General features: G+C 51.1%; 1 protein-coding gene across 1 annotated transcript in view; it reads left to right on the top strand.

The window, feature by feature from the left end:
* LOC139386860 (microtubule cross-linking factor 1-like) overlaps window positions 1-26,943 on the top strand; it is a 196,843-nt gene that overhangs the window by 155,755 nt on the left and 14,145 nt on the right. Inside the window, 7 exon segments of the mRNA XM_071132718.1 lie at window positions 6,059-6,343; window positions 7,342-7,698; window positions 11,901-11,989; window positions 14,713-14,960; window positions 15,520-16,034; window positions 18,087-18,446; window positions 18,540-19,088. Of these exon segments, the coding sequence (XP_070988819.1) occupies window positions 6,059-6,343; window positions 7,342-7,698; window positions 11,901-11,989; window positions 14,713-14,960; window positions 15,520-16,034; window positions 18,087-18,446; window positions 18,540-19,088 (2,403 nt within the window).

Here is a 26,943-nt window from a genome sequence, read left to right as displayed (position 1 = left end):
CCAGGCTCTGTCGTAACCGGCCGCAACCGGGAGGTCCGTGGGGCGACGCACAATTGGCCTAGCGTCGCCCGAGTTAGGGAGGGCTTGGTCGGTAGGGGTGTCCTTGTCTCATCGCACACCAGCGATGAGTGGCGGGCTGGGCGCAGTGTGCGCTAACCAAGGTGGCCAGGTCCACGGTGTTTCCTCCGGCGCATTGGTGAGGCTGGCTTCCGGGTTGGATGCGCGCTGTGTTAAGAAGCAGTGCGGCTGGGTTGGGTTGTGTATCGGAGGATGCATGACTTTCAACCTTCGTCTCTCCCGAGCCCGTACGGGAGTTGTAGCGATGAGACAAGATAGTAGCTACTACAACAATTGGACACCACGAAAATTGGGGAGAAAAAGGGGTAAAAAAAAAAAATAATAATAATTTAGAGAGGGAGATATAAGCTTTAGTGATTTTTGCAATTAGTTCCAGCAGAGAAAGGCGGCCAAAGGAAGGAATGACCAGTGAAATATACCTCCTGGAGCACGTGTTACTGGTGGGTGTTGCTATGGTGACCAGTGAGCAGAAATAAGGCGGGGCAAAGACTTATAGATGATCTGGAGCCAGTGGGTTTGGCGACGAATCTGTAGCAAGGGCCAGCCAACGAGAGCATACAGGTCGCAGTGGTGGGTAGTATATGGGGCTTTAGTGACAAAACAGATGGCACTGTGATATACTACATCCAGTTTTCTGAGTAGAGTGTTGGAGGCTATTTTGTAAATGTCATCGCCAAAGTCAAGGATCGGTAGGATAGTCAGTTTTACGAGGGTATGTTTGGCAGCATGAGTGAATGAGGCTTTGTTGCGAAATAGGAAGCCAATTATAGATTTAATTTTGGATTGGAAGGAGAGTTTACAGTCTAACCAGACACCTAGGTATTTGTAGTTGTCCACAAGTCAGAACCGTCCAGATTAGTGATGCTAGCCGGGCGGGCGGGTGCAGGCAGCAATCGGTTGAAGAGCATGCATTTAGTTTTACTAGCATTTAAAAGCAGTTGGAGGCCACGGAAGGAGTGTATGACGTTGAAGCTCGTTTAGAGGTTTGTTAACACAGTGTCCAAAGAAGGACCAGAAGTACAGTGCCTTGCGAAAGTATTCGGCCCCCTTGAACTTTGCGACCTTTTGCCACATTTCAGGCTTCAAACATAAAGATATAAAACTGTATTTTTTTGTGAAGAATCAACAACAAGTGGGACACAATCATGAAGTGGAACGACATTTATTGGATATTTCAAACATTTTTAACAAATCAAAAACTGAAAAATTGGGCGTGCAAAATTATTCAGCCCCTTTACTTTCAGTGCAGCAAACTCTCTCCATAATACTGGAGTGATACTGTTGTGAAGAAGTTTAAAGCCGGATTTGGATACAAAAAGATTTCCCAAGCTTTAAACATCCCAAGGAGCACTGTGCAAGCGATAATATTGAAATGGAAGGAGTATCAGACCACTGCAAATCTACCAAGACCTGGCCGTCCCTCTAAACTTTCAGCTCATACAAGGAGAAGACTGATCAGAGATGCAGCCAAGAGGCCCATGATCACTCTGGATGAACTGCAGAGATCTACAGCTGAGGTGGGAGACTCTGTCCATAGGACAACAATCAGTCGTATATTGCACAAATCTGGCCTTTATGGAAGAGTGGCAAGAAGAAAGCCATTTCTTAAAGATATCCATAAAAAGTGTTGTTTAAAGTTTGCCACAAGCCACCTGGGAGACACACCAAACATGTGGAAGAAGGTGCTCTGGTCAGATGAAACCAAAATTTAACTTTTTGGCAACAATGCAAAACGTTCAGTTTGGCGTAAAAGCAACACAGCTCATCACCCTGAACACACCATCCCCACTGTCAAACATGGTGGTGGCAGCATCATGGTTTGGGCCTGCTTTTCTTCAGCAGGGACAGGGAAGATGGTTAAAATTGATGGGAAGATGGATGGAGCCAAATACAGGACCATTCTGGAAGAAAACCTGATGGAGTCTGCAAAAGACCTGAGACTGGGACGGAGATTTGTCTTCCAACAAGACAATGATCCAAAACATAAAGCAAAATCTACAATGGAATGGTTCAAAAATAAACATATCCAGGTGTTAGAATGGCCAAGTCAAAGTCCAGACCTGAATCCAATCGAGAATCTGTGGAAAGAACTGAAAACTGCTGTTCACAAATGCTCTCCATCCAACCTCACTGAGCTCGAGCTGTTTTGCAAGGAGGAATGGGAAAAAATGTCAGTCTCTCGATGTGCAAAACTGATAGAAACATACCCCAAGCGACTTACAGCTGTAATCGCAGCAAAAGGTGGCGCTACAAAGTATTAACTTAAGGGGGCTGAATAATTTTGCACGCCCAATTTTTCAGTTTTTGATTTGTTAAAAAAGTTTGAAATATCCAATAAATGTCGTTCCACTTCATGATTGTGTCCCACTTGTTGTTGATTCTTCACAAAAAAATACAGTTTTATATCTTTATGTTTGAAGCCTGAAATGTGGCAAAAGGTCGCAAAGTTCAAGGGGGCCGAATACTTCCGCAAGGCACTGTATACAGAATGGTGTCGTCTGCGTAGAGGTGGGTCAGAGAATCACCAGCAGCAAGAGCGACATCATTGATATATACAGAGAAAAGAGTAGGCCCGAGAATTGAACCCTGCGTCACCCCATAGAGACAGCCAGAGGTCTGGCCCTCCGATTTGACACACTGAACTCTATCTGAGAAGTAGTTGGTGAACCAGGCGAGGCAGTCATTTGAGAAGCCAAGGCTATTGAGTCTGCCAATAAGAATGCGGTGATTGAGACGCTTGCACTGTACTGTTGTTTATCGATGGCGGTTATGATATCGTTGAGCGTGGCTAAGGTGCACCCAGAAACCAGATTGGTTGGTGATCTGTTTGTTAATTTAACTTTCAAAGATTTTAGAAAGGCAGGATGGATAAAGGTCTACAAGGTCTACAGTACAGTTTGGCTTTCGAAGACTTTAGAAAGGCAGGGCAGGACAGATGTAGGATAGATATTGGTCTGTAACAGTTTGGGTCTAGAGTGTCTCCCCCTTTGAAGAGGGGGATGACCGCGGCAGCTTTCCAATCTTCGGGTATCTCAGACGAAACTAATGAGAGGTTGAATAGGCTAGTAATAGGGGTTGCAACAATTTCGGCAGATAATTTTAGAAAGAGAGTGTCCAGATTGTCTAGCCCAGCTGATTTCTAGCGATCCAGATTTTGTAGTTCTTTCAGAACATCAGCTGTCTGGATTTGGGTGAAGTGGTGTGGGGGGGGCTTGGACAAGTTGCTGCAGGGGGTGCAGAGCTGTTGACTGGGGTAGCCAGGTGGAACGCATGGCCAGCCGTAGAAATTTGCTGATTTGAAATGATCTATTATCGTGTATTTATTGGTGGTGACAGTGTTTCCTATCCTCAATGCAGTGGGCAACTGGGAGGAGGTGTTCTTATTCTCCATGGACTTTACAGTGTCCCAGAACTTTTTGCTATTAGTGCTACAGGATGTAAATTTCTGTTTAAAAAGCTTAGCTTTCCTAACTGCCTGAGTATATTGGTTCCTGACTTCCCTGAAAAGTTGCATATCGCGGGGGCTATTCGATGCTAATGCAGAACGCCACAGGATGTTTTTGTGCTGGTCAAGGGCATTCAAGTCTGGGGTGAACCAAGGGCTATATCTGTTCTTAGTTCCACATTTTTTAAATGGGGCATACTTATTTAAGATGGTGAGGAATGCACTTTTATAGAGCAACCAGGCATCCTCTACTGACGGGATGAGGTCAATATCCTGCAAGGATACCCGGGCCAAGTCGATTAGAAAGGCCTGCTCGCTGAAGGGTTTTAGGGAGCGTTTGACAGTGATAAGGGGTGGTCTTTTGACCGCGGGCCCATTACAGATGCAGGCAATGGAGCAGATTTCTGGGCTGGGAAGAATAGATTCAAGGCATAATGTACAAACAAGGGTATGGTAGGATGTGAGTACAGTGGAGAGAAACCTAGGCTCTAGAGGTTTTGTCTCTAGGGGCACCTGTTTAGCCAGGTGAGGTCACCGCATGTGTGAGGGGTAGAACAAAAGGGCTATCTAAGGCATATTGGGCAGGGATGGGGGCTCTACAGTGAAATAAGGCAATAATCACTATCCAAAACCGCAATAGACAAGGCACATTGACATTAGGGAGAGGCATGTGTAGCCGAGTGATCATAGGGTCCAATGAGTAGCAATATATGAGTCAGGGAGCCGATTCAGTAGTCACTACTACGCTAGGCGAGCTGGAGACACAGTGATTCAGACAGCTAGCGGGCCGGGGATAGCAGAAGGGTCTCCAGGGGACGTTGCTACGGAAGAGTCTGTTGAAACCACCTCGGATGATTACGTCGGCAGACCAGTCATGATGGATCGGCGGGGCTCCTTGTCGGCAGTAAAGGGTCCAGGCCAATTGGCAAAAGAGGTATTGTAGCCCAAGAATTGGCTGGTGGACCTCTTCGGCTAGCCGGGAGATGGACCTAGCTCGAGATCTGGTGCTTGCTTCAGGACAGAGACGTTAGCCAGGAGTAGCCACTCGGATTGCAGCTAGCTAGCCGCGATGATCCAGTGTAAAGGTTCAGAGCTTGCGGTAGAAATCCGGAGATGTGGAAGAGAAAAAGCAGTCCGATATGCTCTGGGTTGATATCGCGCTGTGCAGACTGGCAAGTATTGACTGAGCTGAGGCTTGCTGGTGTTCGAGTTAACGGTGAACACCGCTAGCAGTGGCTAACTGACTACTAGCTACCATTTCTAACAGCATGTCACATGTGCAATCAGAAAAAAAACTCTAGACCACCTTTACTCCACACAGAGACGCATACAAAGCTCTCCCTCGCCCTCCATTTGGCAAATCTGACCATAATTCTATCCTCCTGATTCCTGCTTACAAGCAAAAACTAAGCAGGAAGTGGCAGTGAATCACTCAATACGGAAGTGGTCAGATGACACAGATGCTACGCTACAGGACTGTTTTGTTAGTACAGACTGGAATATGTTCCGGGACTTATCCTATGACATTGAGGAGTATACCGCCTCAGTCACCAGCTTCATCAATAAGTGCATCGATGGCGTCGTTCCCACAGTGACCGTATGTACATTTCCCAACCAGAAGCCATGGATTACAGGCAGCATCCACACCGATCTAAAGGCTAGAGCTGCCGCTTTCAAGGAGTGGGACACTAATCCGGACGCCTATCAGGGCGTCAGCCTATCAGACGGGCTAAATTCCTTTTATGCTCGCTTGGAGGCAAGCAACACAGAAGCATGCATGAGAGCACCAGCTGTTCCGGACGACTGGGTGATCACGCTCTCCATAGCTGATGTGAGCAAGACCTTTAAACAGGTCAACATTCACAAGGCCGTGGGGACAGACGGATTACCAGGACGTGTATTCAAAGCATGCACCAACAGACTGATTGTAGTCAGGTCATCCGACAGACTGATTGTAGTCTGTTCATCTGCCAGACTGATTGTAGTCTGTTCATCTGCCAGACTGATTGTAGTCTGTTCATCTGACAGACTGATTGTAGTCAGGTCATCTGACAGACTGATTGTAGTCAGGTCATCTGACAGACTGATTGTAGTCAGGTCATCCGACAGACTGATTGTAGTCAGGTCATTTGGCAGACTGATTGTAGTCAGGTCATCCGACAGACTGATTGTAGTCAGGTCTCAGAGTTTCTCCTGATCTGAATCACATGGTCAGTAAAACACTTTAAGGACCCATCCTCATAATTCACCACATTGTAGTCAGGTCATCTGACAGACTGATTGTAGTCTGTTCATCTGACAGACTGATTGTAGTCAGGTCATCTGACAGACTGATTGTAGTCAGGTCATCTGACAGACTGATTGTAGTCAGGTCATCTGACAGACTGATTGTCGTCAGGTCACCTGACAGACTGAGTTTCTCCTGGTCAGCTCACACGGTCAGTAGAAGGACCCATCCTCATACTTCACCACATTGTTATGGATTGTTCTTCAACTGTATTAATCTATTGCCTGTCTGTTTATGTCTTCAACCAGCTGGAAGAGGAGAGACGAGAAGAGAAAGGAGAGGTGAGAGGAGAGGACAGAGGGGAGATGCAGGGAGGAGGAGGAGGAGACAAAGACTGGGCCTTTAAACAGGAGCGAGAGGAGCACCGTTGCCTCCTGGCAGAGAGCCACAGCACCTCCCTGAACCTCCACTGGAAGCTGCAGCAGGGAGAGAAGAGGTGGGGGAGGGAGAGGAGAGGCCTACTGGAACGCTTCGACCAGGAGAGACAAGAGTGGGACAGCAACATGAGAAACATGCACCACAAGATGGAGAGGGTGAGGAGGGGGAGGGAGAGAAGAGGGAGAGGAGGGGGGGGGGGACAGCAACATGAGAAACATGCACCACAAGATGGAGAGGGTGAGGAGGGGGAGAGAGGAGGGGAGGGAGAGGAGGGGGGGGACAGCAACATGAGAAACATGCACCCCAAGATGGAGAGGGTGAGGAGGGGGGTGGGGTAACAGCAACATGAGAAACATGCACCACAAGATGGAGAGGGTGAGGGGGGGGGGGGGGGGGCAGCAACATGAGAAACATGCACCACGAGATGGAGGGGGGGGGACAGCAACATGAGAAACATGCACCACAAGATGGAGAGGGTGAGGGGTGGGGTGGGGGGTCACACTACCGAGACCATCTCTCTTCATATTCTGTAGTCACATCACCCTGTCTGAAACTACTCATTCCTCTCCTCTCTCCCTCTCCTCTCATTCCTTACCTCTCTCCCTCCTGTCCTCTCTCCCTCTCCTCTCATTCATTTCCTCTCCTCTCTCCTCTTTCCCTTTCTCTACTTTCCTCTCATTCCTTTCCTTTCTCCCTCCCCCTCTCTCTCTCCCTCTCCTCCTTCTCTCTCTCCCTCTCCTCCTTCTCTCTCTCCCTATCCTCCTTCTCTCTCAACCTCTCCTCTCTCTCTCTCCTCCTTCTCTCTCTCCCTCTCCTCCTTCTCTCTCTCCCTCTCCTCCTTCTCTCTCTCCCTATCCTCCTTCTCTCTCTACCTCTCCTCCCTCCCTCTCCTCCCTCTATCTACCTCTCCTCCCTCCCTCTACTCTCTCTCTCTCTTTCTCCTCTCTCCCTCTCCTCCCTCCCTCTCTCTCCTCCCTCCCTCTCCTCTCTCTCCTCCCTCCCTCTCTCCCTATCCTCCCCCCTCTCCTCCCTCCCTCTCTCTCCTCCCTCTCTCTCCTCTCTCTCTCCCATCCCTCTCTCTCCTCTCTCTCTCCCCTCTCTCTCCTCTCTCCCTCTCTCTCCTCTCTCCTCCCTCTCTCTCCTCACCCCACAGCTGCAGAGAGAGCTGAATGTCCGACAGAGCAGTGAGAGCTCACCTTCCGACGTCAAAGACGGGGCGACGGCAGGAGGACACAGGGGTGTCTTTTCCCCTCAGGAGAGCCCATGTAAGGTCCCTCGCTCCCCTCGGTCACCCCGCTCCCCTCGCTCTGCCACTTCCGGCCCTGTTTCCCTCCCCACCCGCTCCCACTCGGACTCAGAGGCCCATGAAGAGCAGGGGGCTGTAGTGAGGGTCAGAGGCCCAACAGAGAACATTTTCCTGGACGCTCTGACGCTAGACTCCCTTGGTAGCCTGGAGGTCCCACTTCCCAGCAGACTGGACTCTGACAAGAGGTTCCCCTGTATGAACCAGGTGAGACATCAGACTCTGACAAGAGGTTCCTCTATATGAGCCAGGTAAGACATCAGACTCTGACAAGAGGTTCCCCTGTATGAACCAGGTGAAACATCAGACTCTGACAAGAGGTTCCTCTATATGAACCAGGTGAGACATCAGACTCTGACAAGAGGTTCCTCTATATGAACCAGGTGAGACATCAGACTCAGACAAGAGGTTCCCCTATATGAACCAGGTGAGACATCAGACTCTGACAAGAGGTTCCTCTATATGAACCAGGTGAGACATCAGACTCAGACAAGAGGTTCCTCTATATGAACCAGGTGAGACATCAGACTCTGACAAGAGGTTCCTCTATATGAACCAGGTGAGACATCAGACTCTGACAAGAGGTTCCTCTATATGAACCAGGTGAGACATCAGACTCTGACAAGAGGTTCCCCCTATATGAACCAGGTATATGAACCAGGTGAGACATCAGACTCTGACAAGAGGTTCCCTCTATATGAGCCAGGTGAGACATCAGACTCTGACAAGAGGTTCCTCTATATGAACCAGGTGAGACATCAGACTCTGACAAGAGGTTCCCCCTATATGAACCAGGTGAGACATCAGACTCTGACAAGAGGTTCCTCTATATGAGCCAGGTGAGACATCAGACTCTGACAAGAGGTTCCTCTATATGAGCCAGGTGAGACATCAGACTCTGACAAGAGGTTCCTCTATATGAACCAGGTGAGACATCAGACTCTAACAAGAGGTTCCCCTATATGAACCAGGTGAGACATCAGACTCAGACAAGAGGTTCCTCTATATGAACCAGGTGAGACATCAGACTCAGACAAGAGGTTCCTCTATATGAACCAGGTGAGACATCAGACTCTGACAAGAGGTTCCTCTATATGAACCAGGTGAGACATCAGACTCTGACAAGAGGTTCCCCTATATGAACCAGGTGAGACATCAGACTCAGACAAGAGGTTCCCCTATATAAACCAGGTGAGACATCAGACTCTGACAAGAGGTTCCCCCTATATGAACCAGGTATATGAACCAGGTGAGACATCAGACTCTGACAAGAGGTTCCTCTATATGAGCCAGGTGAGACATCAGACTCTGACAAGAGGTTCCTCTATATGAACCAGGTGAGACATCAGACTCTGACAAGAGGTTCCCCCTATATGAACCAGGTGAGACATCAGAAGAGGTTCCTCTATATGAGCCAGGTGAGACATCAGACTCTGACAAGAGGTTCTTCTATATGAACCAGGTGAGACATCAGACTCTGACAAGAGGTTCCCCTATATGAACCAGGTGAGAGATCAGACTCTGACAAGAGGTTCCTCTATATAGCCAGGTGAGACATCAGACTCTGACAAGAGGTTCCCCCTATATGAACCAGGTGAGACATCAGACTCTGACAAGAGGTTCCCCCAATATGAACCAGGTGAGACATCAGACTCTGACAAGAGGTTCCCTCTATATGAACCAGGTGAGACATCAGACTCTGACAAGAGGTTCCCCCTATATGAACCAGGTGAGACATCAGACTCTGGAGTATCCCAAATTGCTCCCTATTCCGTATATAGTGCACAACCTTTGACTACATGGAACTCTATTCCACATCAGGTAACTGATTCAAGCAGTAAAATTAGATTTAAAAAACTGATAAAAATACACCTTATGGAACAATGGGGACTGTGAAGAGACACACACACACAGGCACAGTCATATGTACACACACACACAGACGATAACATACACACTATACACACACCTACACATGGATTTAGTGGTGTAGATATGTGGTAGTGGAGTAGGGGCCTGAGGGCATACACTTAGTGTGTTGTGAAATCTGTTATGAATGAATTGTAATGTTTTAAAATTGTATAACTACCTTAATTTTGCCGGAGCCGGGAAGAGTAGCTGCTGCCTTGGCAGGAACTAATGGGGATCCATAATAAACCCCAGGAAGAGTAGCTGTTGTCTTGGCAGGAACTAATGGGGATCCATAATAAACCCCAGGAAGAGTAGCTGTTGTCTTGGCAGGAACTAATGGGGATCCATAATAAACCCCAGGAAGAGTAGCTGCTGTCTTGACAGGAACTAATGGGGACCCATAATAAACCCCAGGAAGAGTAGCTGCTCTCTTGACAGGAACTAATGGGGATCCATAATAAACCCCAGGAAGAATAGCTGCTGCCTTGGCAGGAACTAATGGGGACCCATAATAAACCCCAGGAAGAATAGCTGCTGCCTTGGCAGGAACTAATGGGGATACATAATAAACCCCAGGAAGAGTAGCTGCTGCCTTGCCAGGAACTAATGGGGATCCATAATAAACCCCAGGAAGAGTAGCTGCTGCCTTGCCAGGAACTAATGGGGATCCATAATAAACCCAAGGAAGAGTAGCTGCTGCCTTGACAGGAACTAATGGGGATCCATAATAAACCCCAGGAAGAGTAGCTGCTGCCTTGACAGGAACTAATGGGGATCCATAATAAACCCCAGGAAGAGTAGCTGCTGCCTTGGCAGGAACTAATGGGGATCCATAATAAACCCCAGGAAGAGTAGCTGCTGCCTTGACAGGAACTAATGGGGATCCATAATAAACCCCAGGAAGAGTAGCTGCTGTCTTGGCAGGAACTAATGGGGATCCATAATAAACCCCAGGAAGAGTAGCTGCTGTCTTGACAGGATCTAATGGGGACCCATAATAAACCCCAGGAAGAGTAGCTGCTGCCTTGGCAGGAACTAATGGGGATCCATAATAAACCCCAGGAAGAGTAGCTGCTGCCTTGGCAGGAACTAATGGGGATCCATAATAAACCCCAGGAAGAGTAGCTGCTGCCTTGGCAGGAACTAATGGGGATCCATAATAAACCCCAGGAAGAGTAGCTGCTGTCTTGGCAGGAACTAATGGGGATCCATAATAAACCCCAGTAAGAGTAGCTGCTGCTTTGGCAGGAACTAATGGTGATCCATAATAAACCCCAGGAAGAGTAGCTGCTGCCTTGACAGGAACTAATGGGGATCCATAATAAACCCCAGGAAGAGTAGCTGCTGTCTTGGCAGGAACTAATGGGGATCCATAATAAACCCCAGGAAGAGTAGCTGCTGTCTTGACAGGAACTAATGGGGACCCATAATAAACCCCAGGAAGAGTAGCTGCTGCCTTGGCAGGAACTAATGGGGATCCATAATAAACCCCAGGAAGAGTAGCTGCTGCCTTGGCAGGAACTAATGGGGATCCATAATAAACCCCAGGAAGAGTAGCTGCTGCCTTGGCAGGAACTAATGGGGATCCATAATAAACCCCAGGAAGAGTAGCTGCTGTCTTGGCAGGAACTAATGGGGATCCATAATAAACCCCAGTAAGAGTAGCTGCTGCTTTGGCAGGAACTAATGGGGATCCATAATAAACCCCAGGAAGAGTAGCTGCTGCCTTGACAGGAACTAATGGGGATCCATAATAAACCCCAGGAAGAGTAGCTGCTGTCTTGGCAGGAACTAATGGGGATCCATAATAAACCCCAGGAAGAGTAGCTGCTGCCTTGGCTAATGGGGATCCATAATAAAAACAAATATAACTATGGGTCCTGGTCAGCAGTAGAGCCCTATGGGTCCTGGTCAACAGTAGAGCCCTATGGGTCCTGGTCAACAGTAGAACCCTATGGGTCCTGGTCAACAGTAGAGCACTATGGGTCCTGGTCAGCAGTAGAGCACTATGGGTCCTGGTCAACAGTAGAGCACTATGGGTCCTGGTCAACAGTAGAACCCTATGGGTCCTGGTCAGCAGTAGAGCACTATGGGTCCTGGTCAGCAGTAGAGCACTATGGGTCCTGGTCAGCAGTAGAGCACTATGGGTCCTGGTCAACAGTAGAGCACTATGGGTCCTGGTCAACAGTAAAGCCCTATGGGTCCTGGTCAACAGTAGTGTGCTATGGGTCCTGGTCAACAGTAGAGCACTATGGGTCCTGGTCAACAGTAGAACCCTATGGGTCCTGGTCAACAGTAGAACACTATGGGTCCTGGTCAACAGTAGTGCACTATGGGTGTTGGTCAACAGTAGTGCACTATGTTAGGTGCCATTTGGGATGCATTCCAGGAATGTCAAATGTGGGAGTGTTTTCAGACATGAATGGGTTCTTCAATTCTTGCCCAGTGCAGGTTTTAATTCCAGCCCGGCACTAAGACGTCTGCGTATGTTGTTTCAGGCTCTGAATGAGATCCCAGACATAGAGGACCCAATGTACCAGGAGGAAGAGGAGGAGGAGGAAGAGATGGGCTTTGGCAGTCTGCTCAGGTAAGGTGGTTAACCTGTTCACTTACCTGGAAATACTGTATAAATGTCTTAGGCCTACAGGTAATATTTTCACTTCTCTAGACAGGCCCTCATTGTAATGGTCACATGGGCTGTGGCAGTCTCCTCAGGTAAATATCTTCTTTCTGTTTACCTCAACATATCTTCTGTTAGTGGAAGTATTTTCGATAGCCTACTTGGATAAATAAAGGTAGTACAATTACTGCTAATGTTTCCGATTTACCCAGAATACCATTCTACGGGCTTCAACAGCTATGCTTTACCTTGACAGACTACCATCCTACTGGTTACAACAGCTATGAAATAAAGTACCGTTGTTTCTGTTTTCTGTTGCTAGAAGTGACTGTAGATTCCCTGGTGATTGCTGTTATAAGGGATATGATCCAAGTCTCTTTGGGAGGGGATATGATCCAAGTCTCTTTGGGAGGGGATATGATCCAAGTCTCTTTAGGCGGGGATATGATCCAAATCTCTTTGGGAGGGGATATGATCCAAGTCTCTTTGGGAGGGGATATGATCCAAGTCTCTTTAGGAGGGGATATGATCCAAATCTCTTTGGGAGGGGATATGATCCAAGTCTCTTTGGGAGGGGATATGATCCAAGTCTCTTCGGGAGGGGATATGATCCAAGTCTCTTTGGGAGGGGATATGATCCAAGTCTCTTTGGGAGGGGATATGATCCAAGTCTCTTTGGGAGGGGATATGATCCAAGTCTCTTTGGGAGGGGATATGATCCAAGTCTCTTTAGGCAGGGATATGATCCAAATCTCTTTGGGAGGGGATATGATCCAAGTCTCTTTGGGAGGGGATATGATCCAAGTCTCTTTGGGAGGGGATATGATCCAAGTCTCTTTGGGAGAGAATATGATCCAAGTCTCTTTGGGAGGGGATATGATCCAAGTCTCTTTGGGAGGGGATATGATCCAAGTCTCTTTGGGAGGGGATATGATCCAAGTCTCTTTGGGAGGGGATATGATCCAAGTCTCTTTAGGAGGGGATATGATCCAAGTCTCTTTGGGAGGGGATATGATCCAACTCTCTTTGGGAGAGGATATGATCCAAGTCATTGTAGCCTGACAGTCAATGAATGAATCGTTTTAAAGTGATCCCTCATGAAATGAAACGCATTAACTTAATTTTTTTGGAGAGCAGATTATATATTTTTAGGTTATTTTAAGAGTTTCAGGAAATTAGGACGACAAAGAGGCTGAAAAACACTGTTTATATGTCAAAGAGATATCTCCTTCTACTCTACCTTTTTGGGGACCTGTCAATGTATCAACCTATATCTTTCTTCTAGTAAGAGAATTTTGATGCAGTACTAATGATCACGCTCTCCTCCTCTGTCCTCTCTCTCCTTCTCTCCTTCTCTGTCCTCTCTGATCCTTCTCTGTCCTCTCTCTCCTCCTCTGTCCTCTCTCTCCTTCTCTGTCCTCTCTGATCCTTCTCTGTCCTCTCTCTCCTCCTCTGTCCTCTCTCTCCTCCTCTGTCCTCTCTGATCCGTCTCTGTCCTCTCTCTCCACCTCTCTCCTCTCTCCTTCTCTGTCCTCTCTCTCCTCTGTCCTCTCTCTCCTTCTCTGTCCTCTCTGATCCGTCCTGTCTCTCTCTCCTCTCTCTCCTTCTCTGTCCTCTCTGATCCTCTCTCTGTCCTCTCTGATCCGTCTCTGTCCTCTCTCTCCACCTCTCTCCTCTCTCCTTCTCTGTCCTCTCTCTCCTCCTCTCTCCTCTCTCTCCTCCTCTCTCCTCTCTCTTTCTCTCTCCTCTCTCTCCTTCTCTGTCCTCTCTCTCCATCTCTCCTCTCTGTCTCTCTCCGCCTGTCCTCTCTCTCCTCCTCTGTCCTTTCTGATCCTTCTCTGTCCCTCTCTCCTCTCTGTCCTCTCTCCTCTGTCCTCTCTCTCCTTCTCTGTCCTCTCTCTCCTTCTCTGTCCTCTCTGATCCTTTTCTGTCCTCTCTCTCCTCTCTCTCCTTCTCTTTCCTTTCTGATCCTTCTCTGTCTTCTCGCCTCCTCTGTCCTTTCTGATCCTTCTCTGTCCTCTCTCTCCTCCTCTCTCCTCTCTCTCCTCCTCTCTCCTCTCTCTACTTCTCTCTCCTCTCTCTCCTTCTCTGTCCTCTCTCTCCTCTCTCTCCTTCTCTGTCCTCTCTCTCCTTCTCTGTCCTCTCTGATCCGTCTCTGTCCTCTCTCTCCTCTCTCTCCTTCTCTGTCCTCTCTGATCCGTCTCTGTCCTCTCTATCCTCCTCTGTCCTCTCTGATCCGTCTCTGTCCTCTCTCTCCACCTCTCTCCTCTCTCCTTCTCTGTCCTCTCTCTCCTCCTCTCTCCTCTCTCTCCTCCTCTCTCCTCTCTCTTTCTCTCTCCTCTCTCTCCTTCTCTGTCCTCTCTCTCCACCTCTCTCCTCTCTCTCCTCCTCTGTCCTCTCTGATCCGTCTCTGTCCTCTCTATCCTCCTCTGTCCTCTCTCTCCTCCTCTGTCCTCTCTCTCCTCCTCTGTCCTCTCTGATCATTCTCTGTCCTCTCTCTCCTCCTCTCTCCTCTCTCTTTCTCTCTCCTCTCTCTCCTTCTCTGTCCTCTCTCTCCACCTCTCTCCTCTCTCTCCTTCTCTGTCCTCTCTCTCCTTTCTCTCCTTCACTTTCCTCTCTGATCCTATCCTTGTAACATGTTTTTGGTAATGTAGTAGTTCAATGCTTTATTCTCGTCTCATCCTCCTCAGGGCTAAGTCAGTCTGTTCTATGAGTGACTTCCAGCGTCTGATGGACAGCTCTCCTTTCCTGCCTGACAAGAGTCGTCATGGTGACTGTGGCCGTGATGACGTGACCCCACCCCTTTCACCTGATGACCTGAAGTACATAGAGGAGTTCAACAGTAAGGGGTGGGGCTTTCCTGTCCCTGGCCCCTCCCCTACACCAGGCCACCACACCCCCACACCCATGGAAGCCTGGGCAGAACGGCCCACGTCAGGTACTGATGCTCCAACTGTTTAAGCATTGTTTGTTTTTGGAATTGCAATCATGTTAATGTGAAGACAAAGATGGCAAATGTGTTTTCTCACTTTATATCAAAATTACATTTCAATCATGTTATGGTGAAGCCTGCCAGCACATTTTCACATTGTGTGTGGACAATAAAGCTTTTTAAATCTAAATTCAGAAACATACCCTATGTTTTACTGTCATCTTCCCACCTTGTGGGGATTATTTATTTCCCTTCTAATTATAATCATTTGAATCATTCTAAATTCCAATCATTCTAATCATTTGAGTAATTTGAATCATTCTAAATTCCAATCATTCTAATCATTTGAGTCATTTGAATCATTCTAAATTCCAATCATTCTAACAATTTGAGTCATTTGAATCATTCTAAATTCCAATAATTCTAAATTCCGATCATTCTAATCATTTGAATCATTCTAAATTCCAATCATTCTAAATTCCAATCATTCTAAATTCCGATCACTCTAATCATTTGAATCATTCTAAATTCCAATCATTCTGAATTCTCTCTCTATGAGTTCCAGAACCATTCCAGCCAGCCTTGTGGTTCCTGACAACCAGTGCTACGCTTACTACTAACACCCTGTCCAGCCCTGAACCCCATCCCCTCTGCCAGCACTCCCCTCTCAGGGGTAACGGGGGTAACAGAGGAGGGGGGGCAAGTGTCCATGTCTCCCACAGCCCCACCCGATCCCCAGGAACCCCTGAACAGGACTACATGTACCCCAAAGGGACCAAAGGGCGAGGGGGTGGCGGTGAGGTGGGGGATCCCCCTGGGGTAGGGGGACCAGACGAGGTATTTGGTAATGGTAGGTGGCCCTCCACCTGTCATAAGGAGTTATTAGAGGGTGGGAGTGGACTGGGAGGCGGACTTAGGGTTCCGTCTGGCGTGGGCCCCATCCCCACGGTGGGGTACGCCTCATCTCTGGAGCTGCAGCTGTCACGGAACCTCAGTGATGACATGAAGGAGGTGGCCTTCTCCGTACGGAACTACCGCTCAGGCCCTGGTACCTCGGACCTCCTGGAGCAACACAGACAGGTCTGTTCACGTTGTTGTTGTTGTTGTTGTTGTTTATCTAGCTGTACATTTCACTTAGTTCATCTTTCTATTGTATTCAGTGTCGTCAGAAAGTGAACCTTCACTTATTCCACATGTTGTTGTGTTACAGCATGAATTCAAAATGTATTAAATAAATAAAAATTCTTACCCATCTACACACAATGAGAAAACATGTTTTTACAAATTCTTTCAGATTTATTGAAAATAAAATACAGAAATATCTCATTCTATAAGTATTCGCACCCTTTTGATCTGACACTCCAAATTGAGCTCCGGTGATCCTCCTTGAGATGTCACTACAACTTGATTGGCCAATTCAATTGTTTGGACAGGATTTAGAAATAAAGATTTTCTTGTGTACATTCTAAACTAAAGGTCAAGGTTATCTTGTGTACAGTGCCTTGCAAAAGTATTCATCCCCCTTGGCGTTTTTCCTATTTTGTTGCATTACAACCTGTCATTGAAATAGATTTTTAATTGGATTTCATGTAATGGACATACACAAAATAGTCAAAATTGGTGAAGTGAAATGAAAAAAAATAACTTGTTTAAAAAATAAATAATAATTTAACGGAAAAGTGGTGCGTATTCACCCCTTTGCTATAAAGCCCCGAAATAAGATCTGGTGCAACCAATTACCTTCAGAAGTTACATAATTTGTTAAATATAGTCCACCTGTGTGCAATCTAAGTGTCACATGATCTGTCATATGATCTCAGTATATATACACCTGTTCTGAAAGGCCCCAGAGTCTGCAACACCACTAAGAAAGAGGCACCACCAAGCAAGCGGCACCATGAAGACCAATGAGCTCTCCAAACAGATCAGGGACAAAGTTGTGGAGAAGTACAGATCAGGGTTGGGTTATAAAAAAATATCTTGAGACTTTGAACATCCCACGGAGCACCATTAAATCCATTATTTAAAAAATGGAACGAATATGGAACCACAACAAAACTGGGACGCCCACAAAACTCACTGACCAGGCAAGGAGAGCATTAATCAGAGAGGCAACAAAGAGACCAAAGATAACCCTGAAGGAGCTGCAAAGCTCCACAGCGGAGATTGGAGTATCTGTCCATAGGACCACTTTAAGCAGTACACTCCAGAGCTGGCTTTATGGAAGAGAGCCCAGAAAAAAGCCATTGCTTAAAGAAAAAAATAAGCAAACATGTTTGGTGTTTGCCAAAGGGCATGGGAGACTCCCCAAACATATGGAAGAAGGTACTCTGGTCAGATAAGACTAAAATTGAGCTTCTTGACCATCAAGGAAAACGCTATGTCTGGCGCAAACCCAACACCTCATCACCCCGAGAACCCCATCCCCACAATGAAGCATGGTGGTGGCAGCCTCCTGCTGTGGGCATGTTTTTTCATCAGCAGGGACTGGGAAACTGGTCAGAATTGAAGGAATGCTGGATGGAGCTAAATACAGGGGAATTCTTGAGGGAAAACAGTTTTGAGACTGGGACAGAGGTGCACCTTCCAGCAGGACAATGACCCTAAGCATACTGCTAAAGCAACACTCGAGTGGTTTAAGGGGAGACATTTAAATGTCTTGTAATTGCCTAGTCAAAGCCCAGACCTCAATCCAATTGAGAATCTGTGGTATGACTTAAAGATTGCTGTATATCAGCAGAACCCATCCAACTTGAAGAAATCCCAGTGGCTAGATGTGCCAAGTTTATAGAGACATACCCCAAGAGACTTGCAGCTGTAATTGCTGCAAAAGGTGGCTCTACAAAGTATTGACTATTGTTATTCACGCTCAAGTTCTGTTTTTTCATCTTATTTCTTGCTGGTTTCATATTAAAAAATATTTTGCATCTTCAAAGTGGTAGTCGGCATATTGAGTAAATATATATATTTTTTTTAAATGTACAAATCTATTTTAATTCCAGGGTGTAAGGAAACAAAATAAGAAAAATGCCAAGGGGGTGAAAACTTTCACAAGCCACTGTGCACGAATCAGTCAATGTATATGTAGTTTATTCTTCTAATTTCTACAACTTTATCTTCTCAACCTAATAGCTCCGAGACACGGCGTGTCAGACCAACGGTTTCACTACTCGGGGAACCCAGACCACCCAGACCATCAGTGTGGGCTTACAAACTGACATCCTCCGCAACCTCACCAGCTCCCCCCACCGCTGCCTCACCCCTATAGGAGGAGGCTCCACCCCCATCTCCTCCCCCTCCAGAAACATCCGCAAGATACAGTACTCTCCTGTAGTCCAGTCCAAGTTCGAGCGGACATGTTGTTCTCCTAAGTACGGTTCTCCTAAGCTCCAGAGGAAGTTGTCGACATCATCGAAGGCTGACCTCCCTGTAGGGGCCTCCTCCAGCTCCACGACCGGCCCCAGGGTTCCGACTCCCACCACCCCCCAGAAGGTAGTTATTGTTTTGAATCCTCAGTCATATTTCTCTATGTATTGTTGTAGTCAGCTGCATGAGGCCTCTCTAAGTGTTAATGTATAATAACAGGGAGCCTCTGAGTCGGCCTGGGCTCGTTCCACCACCACCAGGGACTCTCCGGTCCACACCACCATCAACGACGGCCTGTCCAGCCTCTTCAACATCATAGACCACACCCCCGTAGCTTACGAACCCCTGCAGTCCAAATTCACCAAGTCCCCAAGCCGCACCCGCCCCGCTCCCCCTGACCCCTCACCTCCCGGGGGGCCAGGGGTACCCAGCCTACCACCCTCAGACCCCAAAGACCCCAGGTCCCTTGGAGCAGTCCAGGAGTTCCTGAGGAATGTCCGTGGGCGTTCTCCCAGCCCGGTGCAGCTGATAGTAGAGACCCAGGGAGGGCCGGGGGGAACAGGAGGGGAGAGGACACCGGAGGTGGTCAGTATACGCCAGGACCTGTCTGCCCCGCCTGGATACACCCTGGCAGAGAACGCAGCCCGTCTGCTGAACAAGAAGCTGTTGGAACAGAGCTTCAGGGAGGAGAAGAGACTGGGGTCTGCCGGCCAGAGCAGAGAGGGGAGGCATGGAGAAGGAGACAGGAACCAGGCGGGGTGTATGGAGGTAAATACTGTCACTCTACTCACTGTTTGTTTACTACCATCTATTTTAGGCCCCTCATTAGTAGGCAAGGTAAACCCATTTTCGCGATTTCTGGAATTGATTATGGGGCTCACGACCCACCATGGGATACCAGCCAATGGTTGGCTGCTAGTCAGACTGTTAAATCCGTGTATTGGTGTATGGCCAGAGACTTTTATCGAAAGATCGCCCCGAATTCTCTGTGCCATTTAAGAAAGAAAATGATGGCTGCGTTCGAAGTCTTGCGACCCCCAGCGCCTATATTACGAAATTAACAGTACAAAAACCAGAGATATCAATATAAACTTTAAGTCATCGTGTTGACTTTAAACATGTACACTAACGTCACCACGGTGTAATTCCTCCCAATGAGACGCGGTCAAAACGTCAGCTTGTGTGATGCAGTAACAAGTACGGGGGCAGCAGGGTAGCCTAGTGGTTAGAGTGTAGGGGCAGCAGGGTAGCCTAGTGGTTAGAGTGGAGGGGCGGGCGGGAGGGTAGCCTAGTGGTTAGAGTGGAGGGGCGGGGCGGGAGGGTAGCCAGGTGGTTAGAGTGGAGGGGCGGGGCGGGAGGGTAGCCTAGTGGTTAGAGTGGAGGGGCGGGGCGGGAGGGTAGCCTAGTGGTTAGAGTGGAGGGGCGGCAGGGTAGCCTAGTGGTTAGAGTGGAGGGGCGGGGCGGCAGGGTAGCCTAGTGGTTAGAGTGGAGGGGCGGCAGGGTAGCCTAGTGGTTAGAGTGGAGGGGCGGGCGGCAGGGTAGCCTAGTGGTTAGAGTGGAGGGGCGGGGCGGGAGGGTAGCCTAGTGGTTAGAGTGGAGGGGCGGGGCGGGAGGGTAGCCTAGTGGTTAGAGTGGAGGGGCGGGGCGGGAGGGTAGCTTAGTGGTTAGAGTGGAGGGGCGGGGCGGCAGGGTAGCCTAGTGGTTAGAGTGGAGGGGCGGCAGGGTAGCCTAGTGGTTAGAGTGGAGGAGCGGCTGGGTAGCCTAGTGGTTAGAGTGGAGGGGCGGGGCGGGAGGGTAGCCTAGTGGTTAGAGTGGAGGGGCGGGAGGGTAGCCTAGTGGTTAGAGTGGAGGGGCGGGGCGGGAGGGTAGCCTAGTGGTTAGAGTGGAGGGGCGGGGCGGGGCGGGAGGGTAGCCTAGTGGTTAGAGTGGAGGGGCGGGGCGGGAGGGTAGCCTATTGGTTAGAGTGTAGGGGCGGGGCGGGAGGTTAGCCTAGTGGTTAGAGTGGAGGTGGTGGGGCGGGAGGGTAGCCTAGTGGTTAGAGTGGAGGGGCGGCAGGGTAGCCTAGTGGCTAGAGTGGAGGGGCGGGGCGGCAGGGTAGCCTAGTGGTTAGAGTGGAGGGGCGGCAGGGTAGCCTAGTGGTTAGAGTGGAGGGGCGGGCGGCAGGGTAGCCTAGTGGTTAGAGTGGAGGGGCGGGGCGGGAGGGTAGCCTAGTGGTTAGAGTGGAGGGGCGGGGCGGGAGGGTAGCCTAGTGGTTAGAGTGGAGGGGCGGGGCGGGAGGGTAGCCTAGTGGTTAGAGTGGAGGGGCGGGGCGGGAGGATAGCCTAGTGGTTAGAGTGGAGGGGCGGGGCGGGAGGGTAGCCTAGTGGTTAGAGTGGAGGGGCGGCAGGGTAGCCTAGTGGTTAGAGTGGAGGAGCGGCAGGGTAGCCTAGTGGTTAGAGTGGAGGGGCGGGGCGGGAGGGTAGCCTAGTGTTTAGAGTGGAGGGGCGGGAGGGTAGCCTAGTGGTTAGAGTGGAGGGGCGGGAGGTAGCCTAGTGGTTAGAGTGGAGGGGCAGCAGGGTAGCCTAGTGGTTAGAGGGGAGGGGCGGGAGGGTAACCTAGTGGTTAGAGTAGAGGGGCTGGAGGGTAGCCTAGTGGTTAGAGTGTAGTCGCGGCAGGTAGCCTAGTGGTTAGAGTGGAGGGGTGGGAGGGTAGCCTAGTGGTTAGAGTGGAGGGGCGGCAGGGTAGCCTAGTGGTTAGAGTGGAGGGGCGGGAGGTAGCCCAGTGGTTAGAGTGGAGGGGCAGCAGGGTAGCCTAGTGGTTAGAGTGTAGGGGCGGGAGGGTAGCCTAGTGGTTAGAGGGGAGGGGCGGAAGGGTAGCCTAGTGGTTAGAGTGTAGTCGCGGCAGGTAGCCTAGTGGTTAGAGTGGAGGGGCGGCAGGGTAGCCTAGTGGTTAGAGTGGGGGGGTGGCAGGGTAGCCTAGTGGTTATAGTGGAGAGGCGGCAGGTAGCCTAGTGATTAGAGTGTAGGGACTGCAGGGTAGCCTAGTGGTTAGAGTGGAGGGGCGGGAGGTAGCCTAGTGGTTAGAGTGGAGGGGCAGCAGGGTAGCCTAGTGGTTAGAGTGGAGGGGCGGGAGGGTAGCCTAGTGGTTAGAGTGGAGGGGCGGGAGGGTAGCCTAGTGGTTAGAGTGGAGGGGCGGGGCGGGAGGGTAGCCTAGTGGTTAGAGTGGAGGGGCGGGGCGGGGAGGGAGGGTAGCCTAGTGGTTAGAGTGGAGGGGCGGCAGGGTAGCCTAGTGGTTAGAGTGGAGGAGCGGCAGGGTAGCCTAGTGGTTAGAGTGGAGGGGCGGGGCGGGAGGGTAGCCTAGTGGTTAGAGTGGAGGGGCGGGAGGTAGCCTAGTGGTTAGAGTGGAGGGGCAGCAGGGTAGCCTAGTGGTTAGAGTGTAGGGGCGGGAGGGTAGCCTAGTGGTTAGAGTAGAGGGGCGGGAGGGTAGCCTAGTGGTTAGAGTGGAGGTGCGGCAGGGTAGCCTAGTGGTTAGAGTGGAGGGGCGGGAGGGTAGCCTAGTGGTTAGAGTGGAGGGGCAGGAGGGTAGCCTAGTGGTTAGAGTGGAGGGGCGGGAGGGTAGCCTAGTGGTTAGAGTGTAGGGGTGGCAGGTAGCCTAGTGGTTAGAGGCGAGGGGCGGCAGGGTAGCCTAGTGGTCAGAGTGTAGGGGCAGCAGGGTAGCCTAGTGGTTAGAGTGGAGGGGCGGGCGGGAGGGTAGCCTAGTGGTTAGAGTGGAGGGGCGGGGCGGGAGGGTAGCCAGGTGGTTAGAGTGGAGGGGCGGGGCGGGAGGGTAGCCTAGTGGTTAGATTGGAGGGGCGGGGCGGGAGGGTAGCCTAGTGGTTAGATTGGAGGGGCGGGGCGGGAGGGTAGCCTAGTGGTTAGAGTGTAGGGGCGGGGTGGGGCGGGAGGGTAGCCTAGTGGTTAGAGTGGAGGGGCGGGGCGGGAGGGTAGCCTAGTGGTTAGAGTGGAGGGGCGGGGCGGGAGGGTAGCCTAGTGGTTAGAGTGTAGGCGGGGCGGGAGGTTAGCCTAGTGGTTAGAGTGGAGGTGGTAGGGCGGGATTGTAGCCTAGTGGTTAGAGTGGAGGGGCGGCAGGGTAGCCTAGTGGTTAGAGTGGAGGGGCGGGGCGGCAGGGTAGCCTAGTGGTTAGAGTGGAGGGGCGGCAGGGTAGCCTAGTGGTTAGAGTGGAGGGGCGGGCGGCAGGGTAACCTAGTGGTTAGAGTGGAGGGGCGGTGCGGGAGGGTAGCCTAGTGGTTAGAGTGGAGGGGCGGGGCGGGAGGGTAGCCTAGTGGTTAGAGTGGAGGGGCGCGGCGGGAGGGTAGCTTAGTGGTTAGAGTGGAGTGGCGGGGCGGGAGGGTAGCCTAGTGGTTAGAGTGGAGGGGCGGCAGGGTAGCCTAGTGGTTAGAGTGGAGGAGCGGCAGGGTAGCCTAGTGGTTAGAGTGGAGGGGCGGGGCGGGAGGGTAGCCTAGTGGTTAGAGTGGAGGGGCGGGAGGGTAGCCTAGTGGTTAAAGTGGAGGGGCGGGGCGGGATTGTAGCCTAGTGGTTAGAGTGGAGGGGCGGCAGGGTAGCCTAGTGGTTAGAGTGGAGGGGCGGGGCGGCAGGGTAGCCTAGTGGTTAGAGTGGAGGGGCGGCAGGGTAGCCTAGTGGTTAGAGTGGAGGGGCGGGCGGCAGGGTAACCTAGTGGTTAGAGTGGAGGGGCGGTGCGGGAGGGTAGCCTAGTGGTTAGAGTGGAGGGGCGGGGCGGGAGGGTAGCCTAGTGGTTAGAGTGGAGGGGCGGGGCGGGAGGGTAGCTTAGTGGTTAGAGTGGAGGGGCGGGGCGGGAGGGTAGCCTAGTGGTTATAGTGGAGGGGCGGCAGGGTAGCCTAGTGGTTAGAGTGGAGGAGCGGCAGGGTAGCCTAGTGGTTAGAGTGGAGGGGCGGGGCGGGAGGGTAGCCTAGTGGTTAGAGTGGAGGGGCGGGAGGGTAGCCTAGTGGTTAAAGTGGAGGGGCGGGGCGGGAGGGTAGCCTAGTGGTTAGAGTGGAGGGGCGGGGCGGGAGGGTAGCCTAGTGGTTAGAGTGGAGGGGCGGGGCGGGAGGGTAGCCTAGTGGTTAGAGTGGAGGGGCGGGGCGGGAGGGTAGCCTAGTGGTTAGAGTGTAGGGGCGGGGCGGGAGGTTAGCCTAGTGGTTAGAGTGGAGGTGGTGGGGCGGGAGGGTAGCCTAGTGGTTAGAGTGGAGGGGCGGCAGGGTAGCCTAGTGGTTAGAGTGGAGGGGCGGGGCGGCAGGGTAGCCTAGTGGTTAGAGTGGAGGGGTGGCAGGGTAGCCTAGTGGTTAGAGTGGAGGGGCGGGCGGCAGGGTAGCCTAGTGGTTAGAGTGGAGGGGCGGGGCGGGAGGGTAGCCTAGTGGTTAGAGTGGAGGGGCGGGGCGGGAGGGTAGCCTAGTGGTTAGAGTGGAGGGGCGGGGCGGGAGGGTAGCCTAGTGGTTAGAGTGGAGGGGCGGGGCGGGAGGGTAGCCTAGTGGTTAGAGTGGAGGGGCGGCAGGGTAGCCTAGTGGTTAGAGTGGAGGAGCGGCAGGGTAGCCTAGTGGTTAGAGTGGAGGGGCGGGGCGGGAGGGTAGCCTAGTGTTTAGAGTGGAGGGGCGGGAGGGTAGCCTAGTGGTTAGAGTGGAGGGGCTGGAGGTAGCCTAGTGGTTAGAGTGGAGGGGCAGCAGGGTAGCCTAGTGGTTAGAGGGGAGGGGCGGGAGGGTAACCTAGTGGTTAGAGTGGAGGGGCGGGAGGGTAGCCTAGTGGTTAGAGTGGAGGGGCGTGGCGGGAGTGTACCCTAGTGGTTAGAGTGGAGGGGCGGGGCGGGAGGGTAGCCTAGTGGTTAGAGTGGAGGGGCGGCAGGGTAGCCTAGTGGTTAGAGTGGAGGAGCGGCAGGGTAGCCTAGTGGTTAGAGTGGAGGGGCGGGGCGGGAGGGTAGCCTAGTGGTTAGAGTGGAGGGGCGGGAGGGTAGCCTAGTGGTTAGAGTGGAGGGGCGGGAGGTAGCCTAGTGGTTAGAGTGGAGGGGCAGCAGGGTAGCCTAGTGGTTAGAATGTAGGGGCGGGAGGGTAGCCTAGTGGTTAGAGGGGAGGGGCGGGAGGGTAGCCTAGTGGTTAGAGTAGAGGGGCGGGAGGGTAGCCTAGTGGTTAGAGTGGAGGGGCGGTTGGGTAGCCTAGTGGTTAGAGGGGCGGGGCGGGAGGGTAGCCTAGTGGTTAGAGTGGGAGGGGCGGGAGGGTAGCCTAGTGGTTAGAGTGGAGGGGCGGGAGGGTAGCCTAGTGGTTAGAGTGTAGGGGTGGCAGGTAGCCTAGTGGTTAGAGGCGAGGGGCGGCAGGGTAGCCTAGTGGTCAGAGTGTAGTCGCGGCAGGTAGCCTAGTGGTTAGAGTGGAGGGGCTGGAGGGTAGCCTAGTGGTTAGAGTGGAGGGACGGCAGGGTAGCCTAGTGGTTAGAGTGTAGTCGCGGCAGGTAGCCTAGTGGTTAGAGTGGAGGGGCGGCAGGGTAGCCTAGTGGTTAGAGTGGGGGGGTGGCAGGGTAGCCTAGTGGTTAGAGTGGAGGGGCGGCAGGTAGCCTAGTGATTAGAGTGTAGGGACTGCAGGGTAGCCTAGTGGTTAGAGTGGAGGGGCGGCAGCGTAGCCTAGTGGTTAGAGTGGAGGGGTGGCAGGGTAGCATAGTGGTTAGAGTGGAGGGGCGGCAGGTAGCCTAGTGATTAGAGTGTAGGGACTGCAGGGTAGACTAGTGGTTAGAGTGTAGGGACTGCAGGGTAGACTAGTGGTTAGAGTGTAGGGACTGCAGGGTAGACTAGTGGTTAGAGGGGAGGTGCGGCAGGTAGCCTAGTGGTTAGAGGGGAGGGGTGGCAGGTAGCCTAGTGGTTAGAGGGGAGGGGCGGCAGGTAGCCTAGTGGTTAGAGGGGAGGGGCGGCAGGTAGCCTAGTGGTTAGAGGGGAGGGGCGGCAGGTAGCCTAGTGGTTAGAGGGGAGGGGTGGCAGGTAGCCTAGTGGTTAGAGGGGAGGGGCGGCAGGTAGCCTAGTGGTTAGAGGGGAGGGGTGGCAGGGTAGCCTAGTGGTTAGAGGGGAGCGGCAGCAGGGTAGCCTAGTGGTTAGAGGGGAGGGGTGGCAGGGTAGCCTAGTGGTTAGAGGGGAGGGGCGGCAGGGTAGCCTAGTGGTTAGAGGGGAGGGGTGGCAGGCTAATGTTCCTATAGACTCAGTAAGACGGGCGGCAGGTAGCCTAGTGGTTAGAGCGTTGGACTAGTAACCGAAAGGTTGCAAGTTCATATCCCCGAGCTGACAAGGTACAAATCTGTCGTTCTGCCCCTGAACAAGGCAGTTAACCCACTGTTCCTAGGCCGTCATTGAAAATAAGAATTTGTTCTTTAACTGACTTGCCTAGTTAAACAAAGGTAAAATAAAATACTGTCCACATCATGGAAAGTACCCTAATATATATGAATCAGATATTATAAATAATAATAATGCCATTTAGCCAAAGCGACTTACATAGTGGTGGTCCCGGGAATCCAACCCACTACCGTGACGTTACAAGCCCCATGCTCGACCAACTGAGCTACAAACGACCAAAAGAGAATTCAGTATCTTATAAATGATTTAAATATGTTAATTGAGGATTGATAGTAAATGAAGCAAATTCACACATAACCATATTTCTCACTAGACATTTGGGAGATGTGTTTTCTTTCCCGGGGGGGGGGCAAGAGATTCCATAACGACCCATTCATTCCACTTCTCTACGATTTGGCTACTAGGAAAAACAAAAGTAACATTCTCATTTACAGTTTGATAACTCCGTGCCGGTGTTTTCTTCTCAGATCAAAGAGCATTGACTGACACTATGGTAATGTAATGGTAATATTTTATTACTTTTTAATTACTTTAATTACTTTTTTTTCTTCACATTCCACACAGTGTTCTACTGCATTTTCCCCAAATGCAGTATTACTACAGTACTACTACAGTATTACTACAGTACTACTACTATTGCGCTTCATTTTTTTTCTACACTAAGAGGGTGTTTCTGGCTCCTTCTTGCTCCTCCCATCTCTGCTTCAGCCTCCACTTACCACTCATTCAGTATCCCTCTGCTTCAGCCTCCACTCACCACTCATTCAGTATCCCTCTGCTTCAGCCTCCACTCACCACTCATTCAGTATCCCTCTGCTTCAGCCTCCTCTCACCACTCATTCAGTATCCCTCTGCTTCAGCCTCCACTTACCACTCATTCAGTATCCCTCTGCTTCAGCCTCCACTCACCACTCATTCAGTATCCCTCTGCTTCAGCCTCCACTCACCACTCATTCAGTATCCCTCTGCTTCAGCCTCCTCTCACCACTCATTCAGTATCCCTCTGCTTCAGCCTCCACTCACCACTCATTCAGTATCCCTCTGCTTCAGCCTCCACTCACCACTCATTCAGTATCCCTCTGCTTCAGCCTCCACTCACCACTCATTCAGTATCCCTCTGCTTCAGCCTCCACTCACCACTCATTCAGTATCCCTCTGCTTCAGCCTCCACTTACCACTCATTCAGTATCCCTCTGCTTCAGCCTCCACTCACCACTCATTCAGTATCCCTCTGCTTCAGCCTCCACTCACCACTCATTCAGTATCC

This window comes from Oncorhynchus clarkii, chromosome 28, assembly GCF_045791955.1.
Source record: "Oncorhynchus clarkii lewisi isolate Uvic-CL-2024 chromosome 28, UVic_Ocla_1.0, whole genome shotgun sequence".
Classification (NCBI taxonomy): Eukaryota; Metazoa; Chordata; class Actinopteri; order Salmoniformes; family Salmonidae; genus Oncorhynchus; species Oncorhynchus clarkii.
The sequence above is the reverse complement of the archived record's forward strand: the minus strand, read 5'-3'. Positions and strand labels throughout refer to the sequence as shown.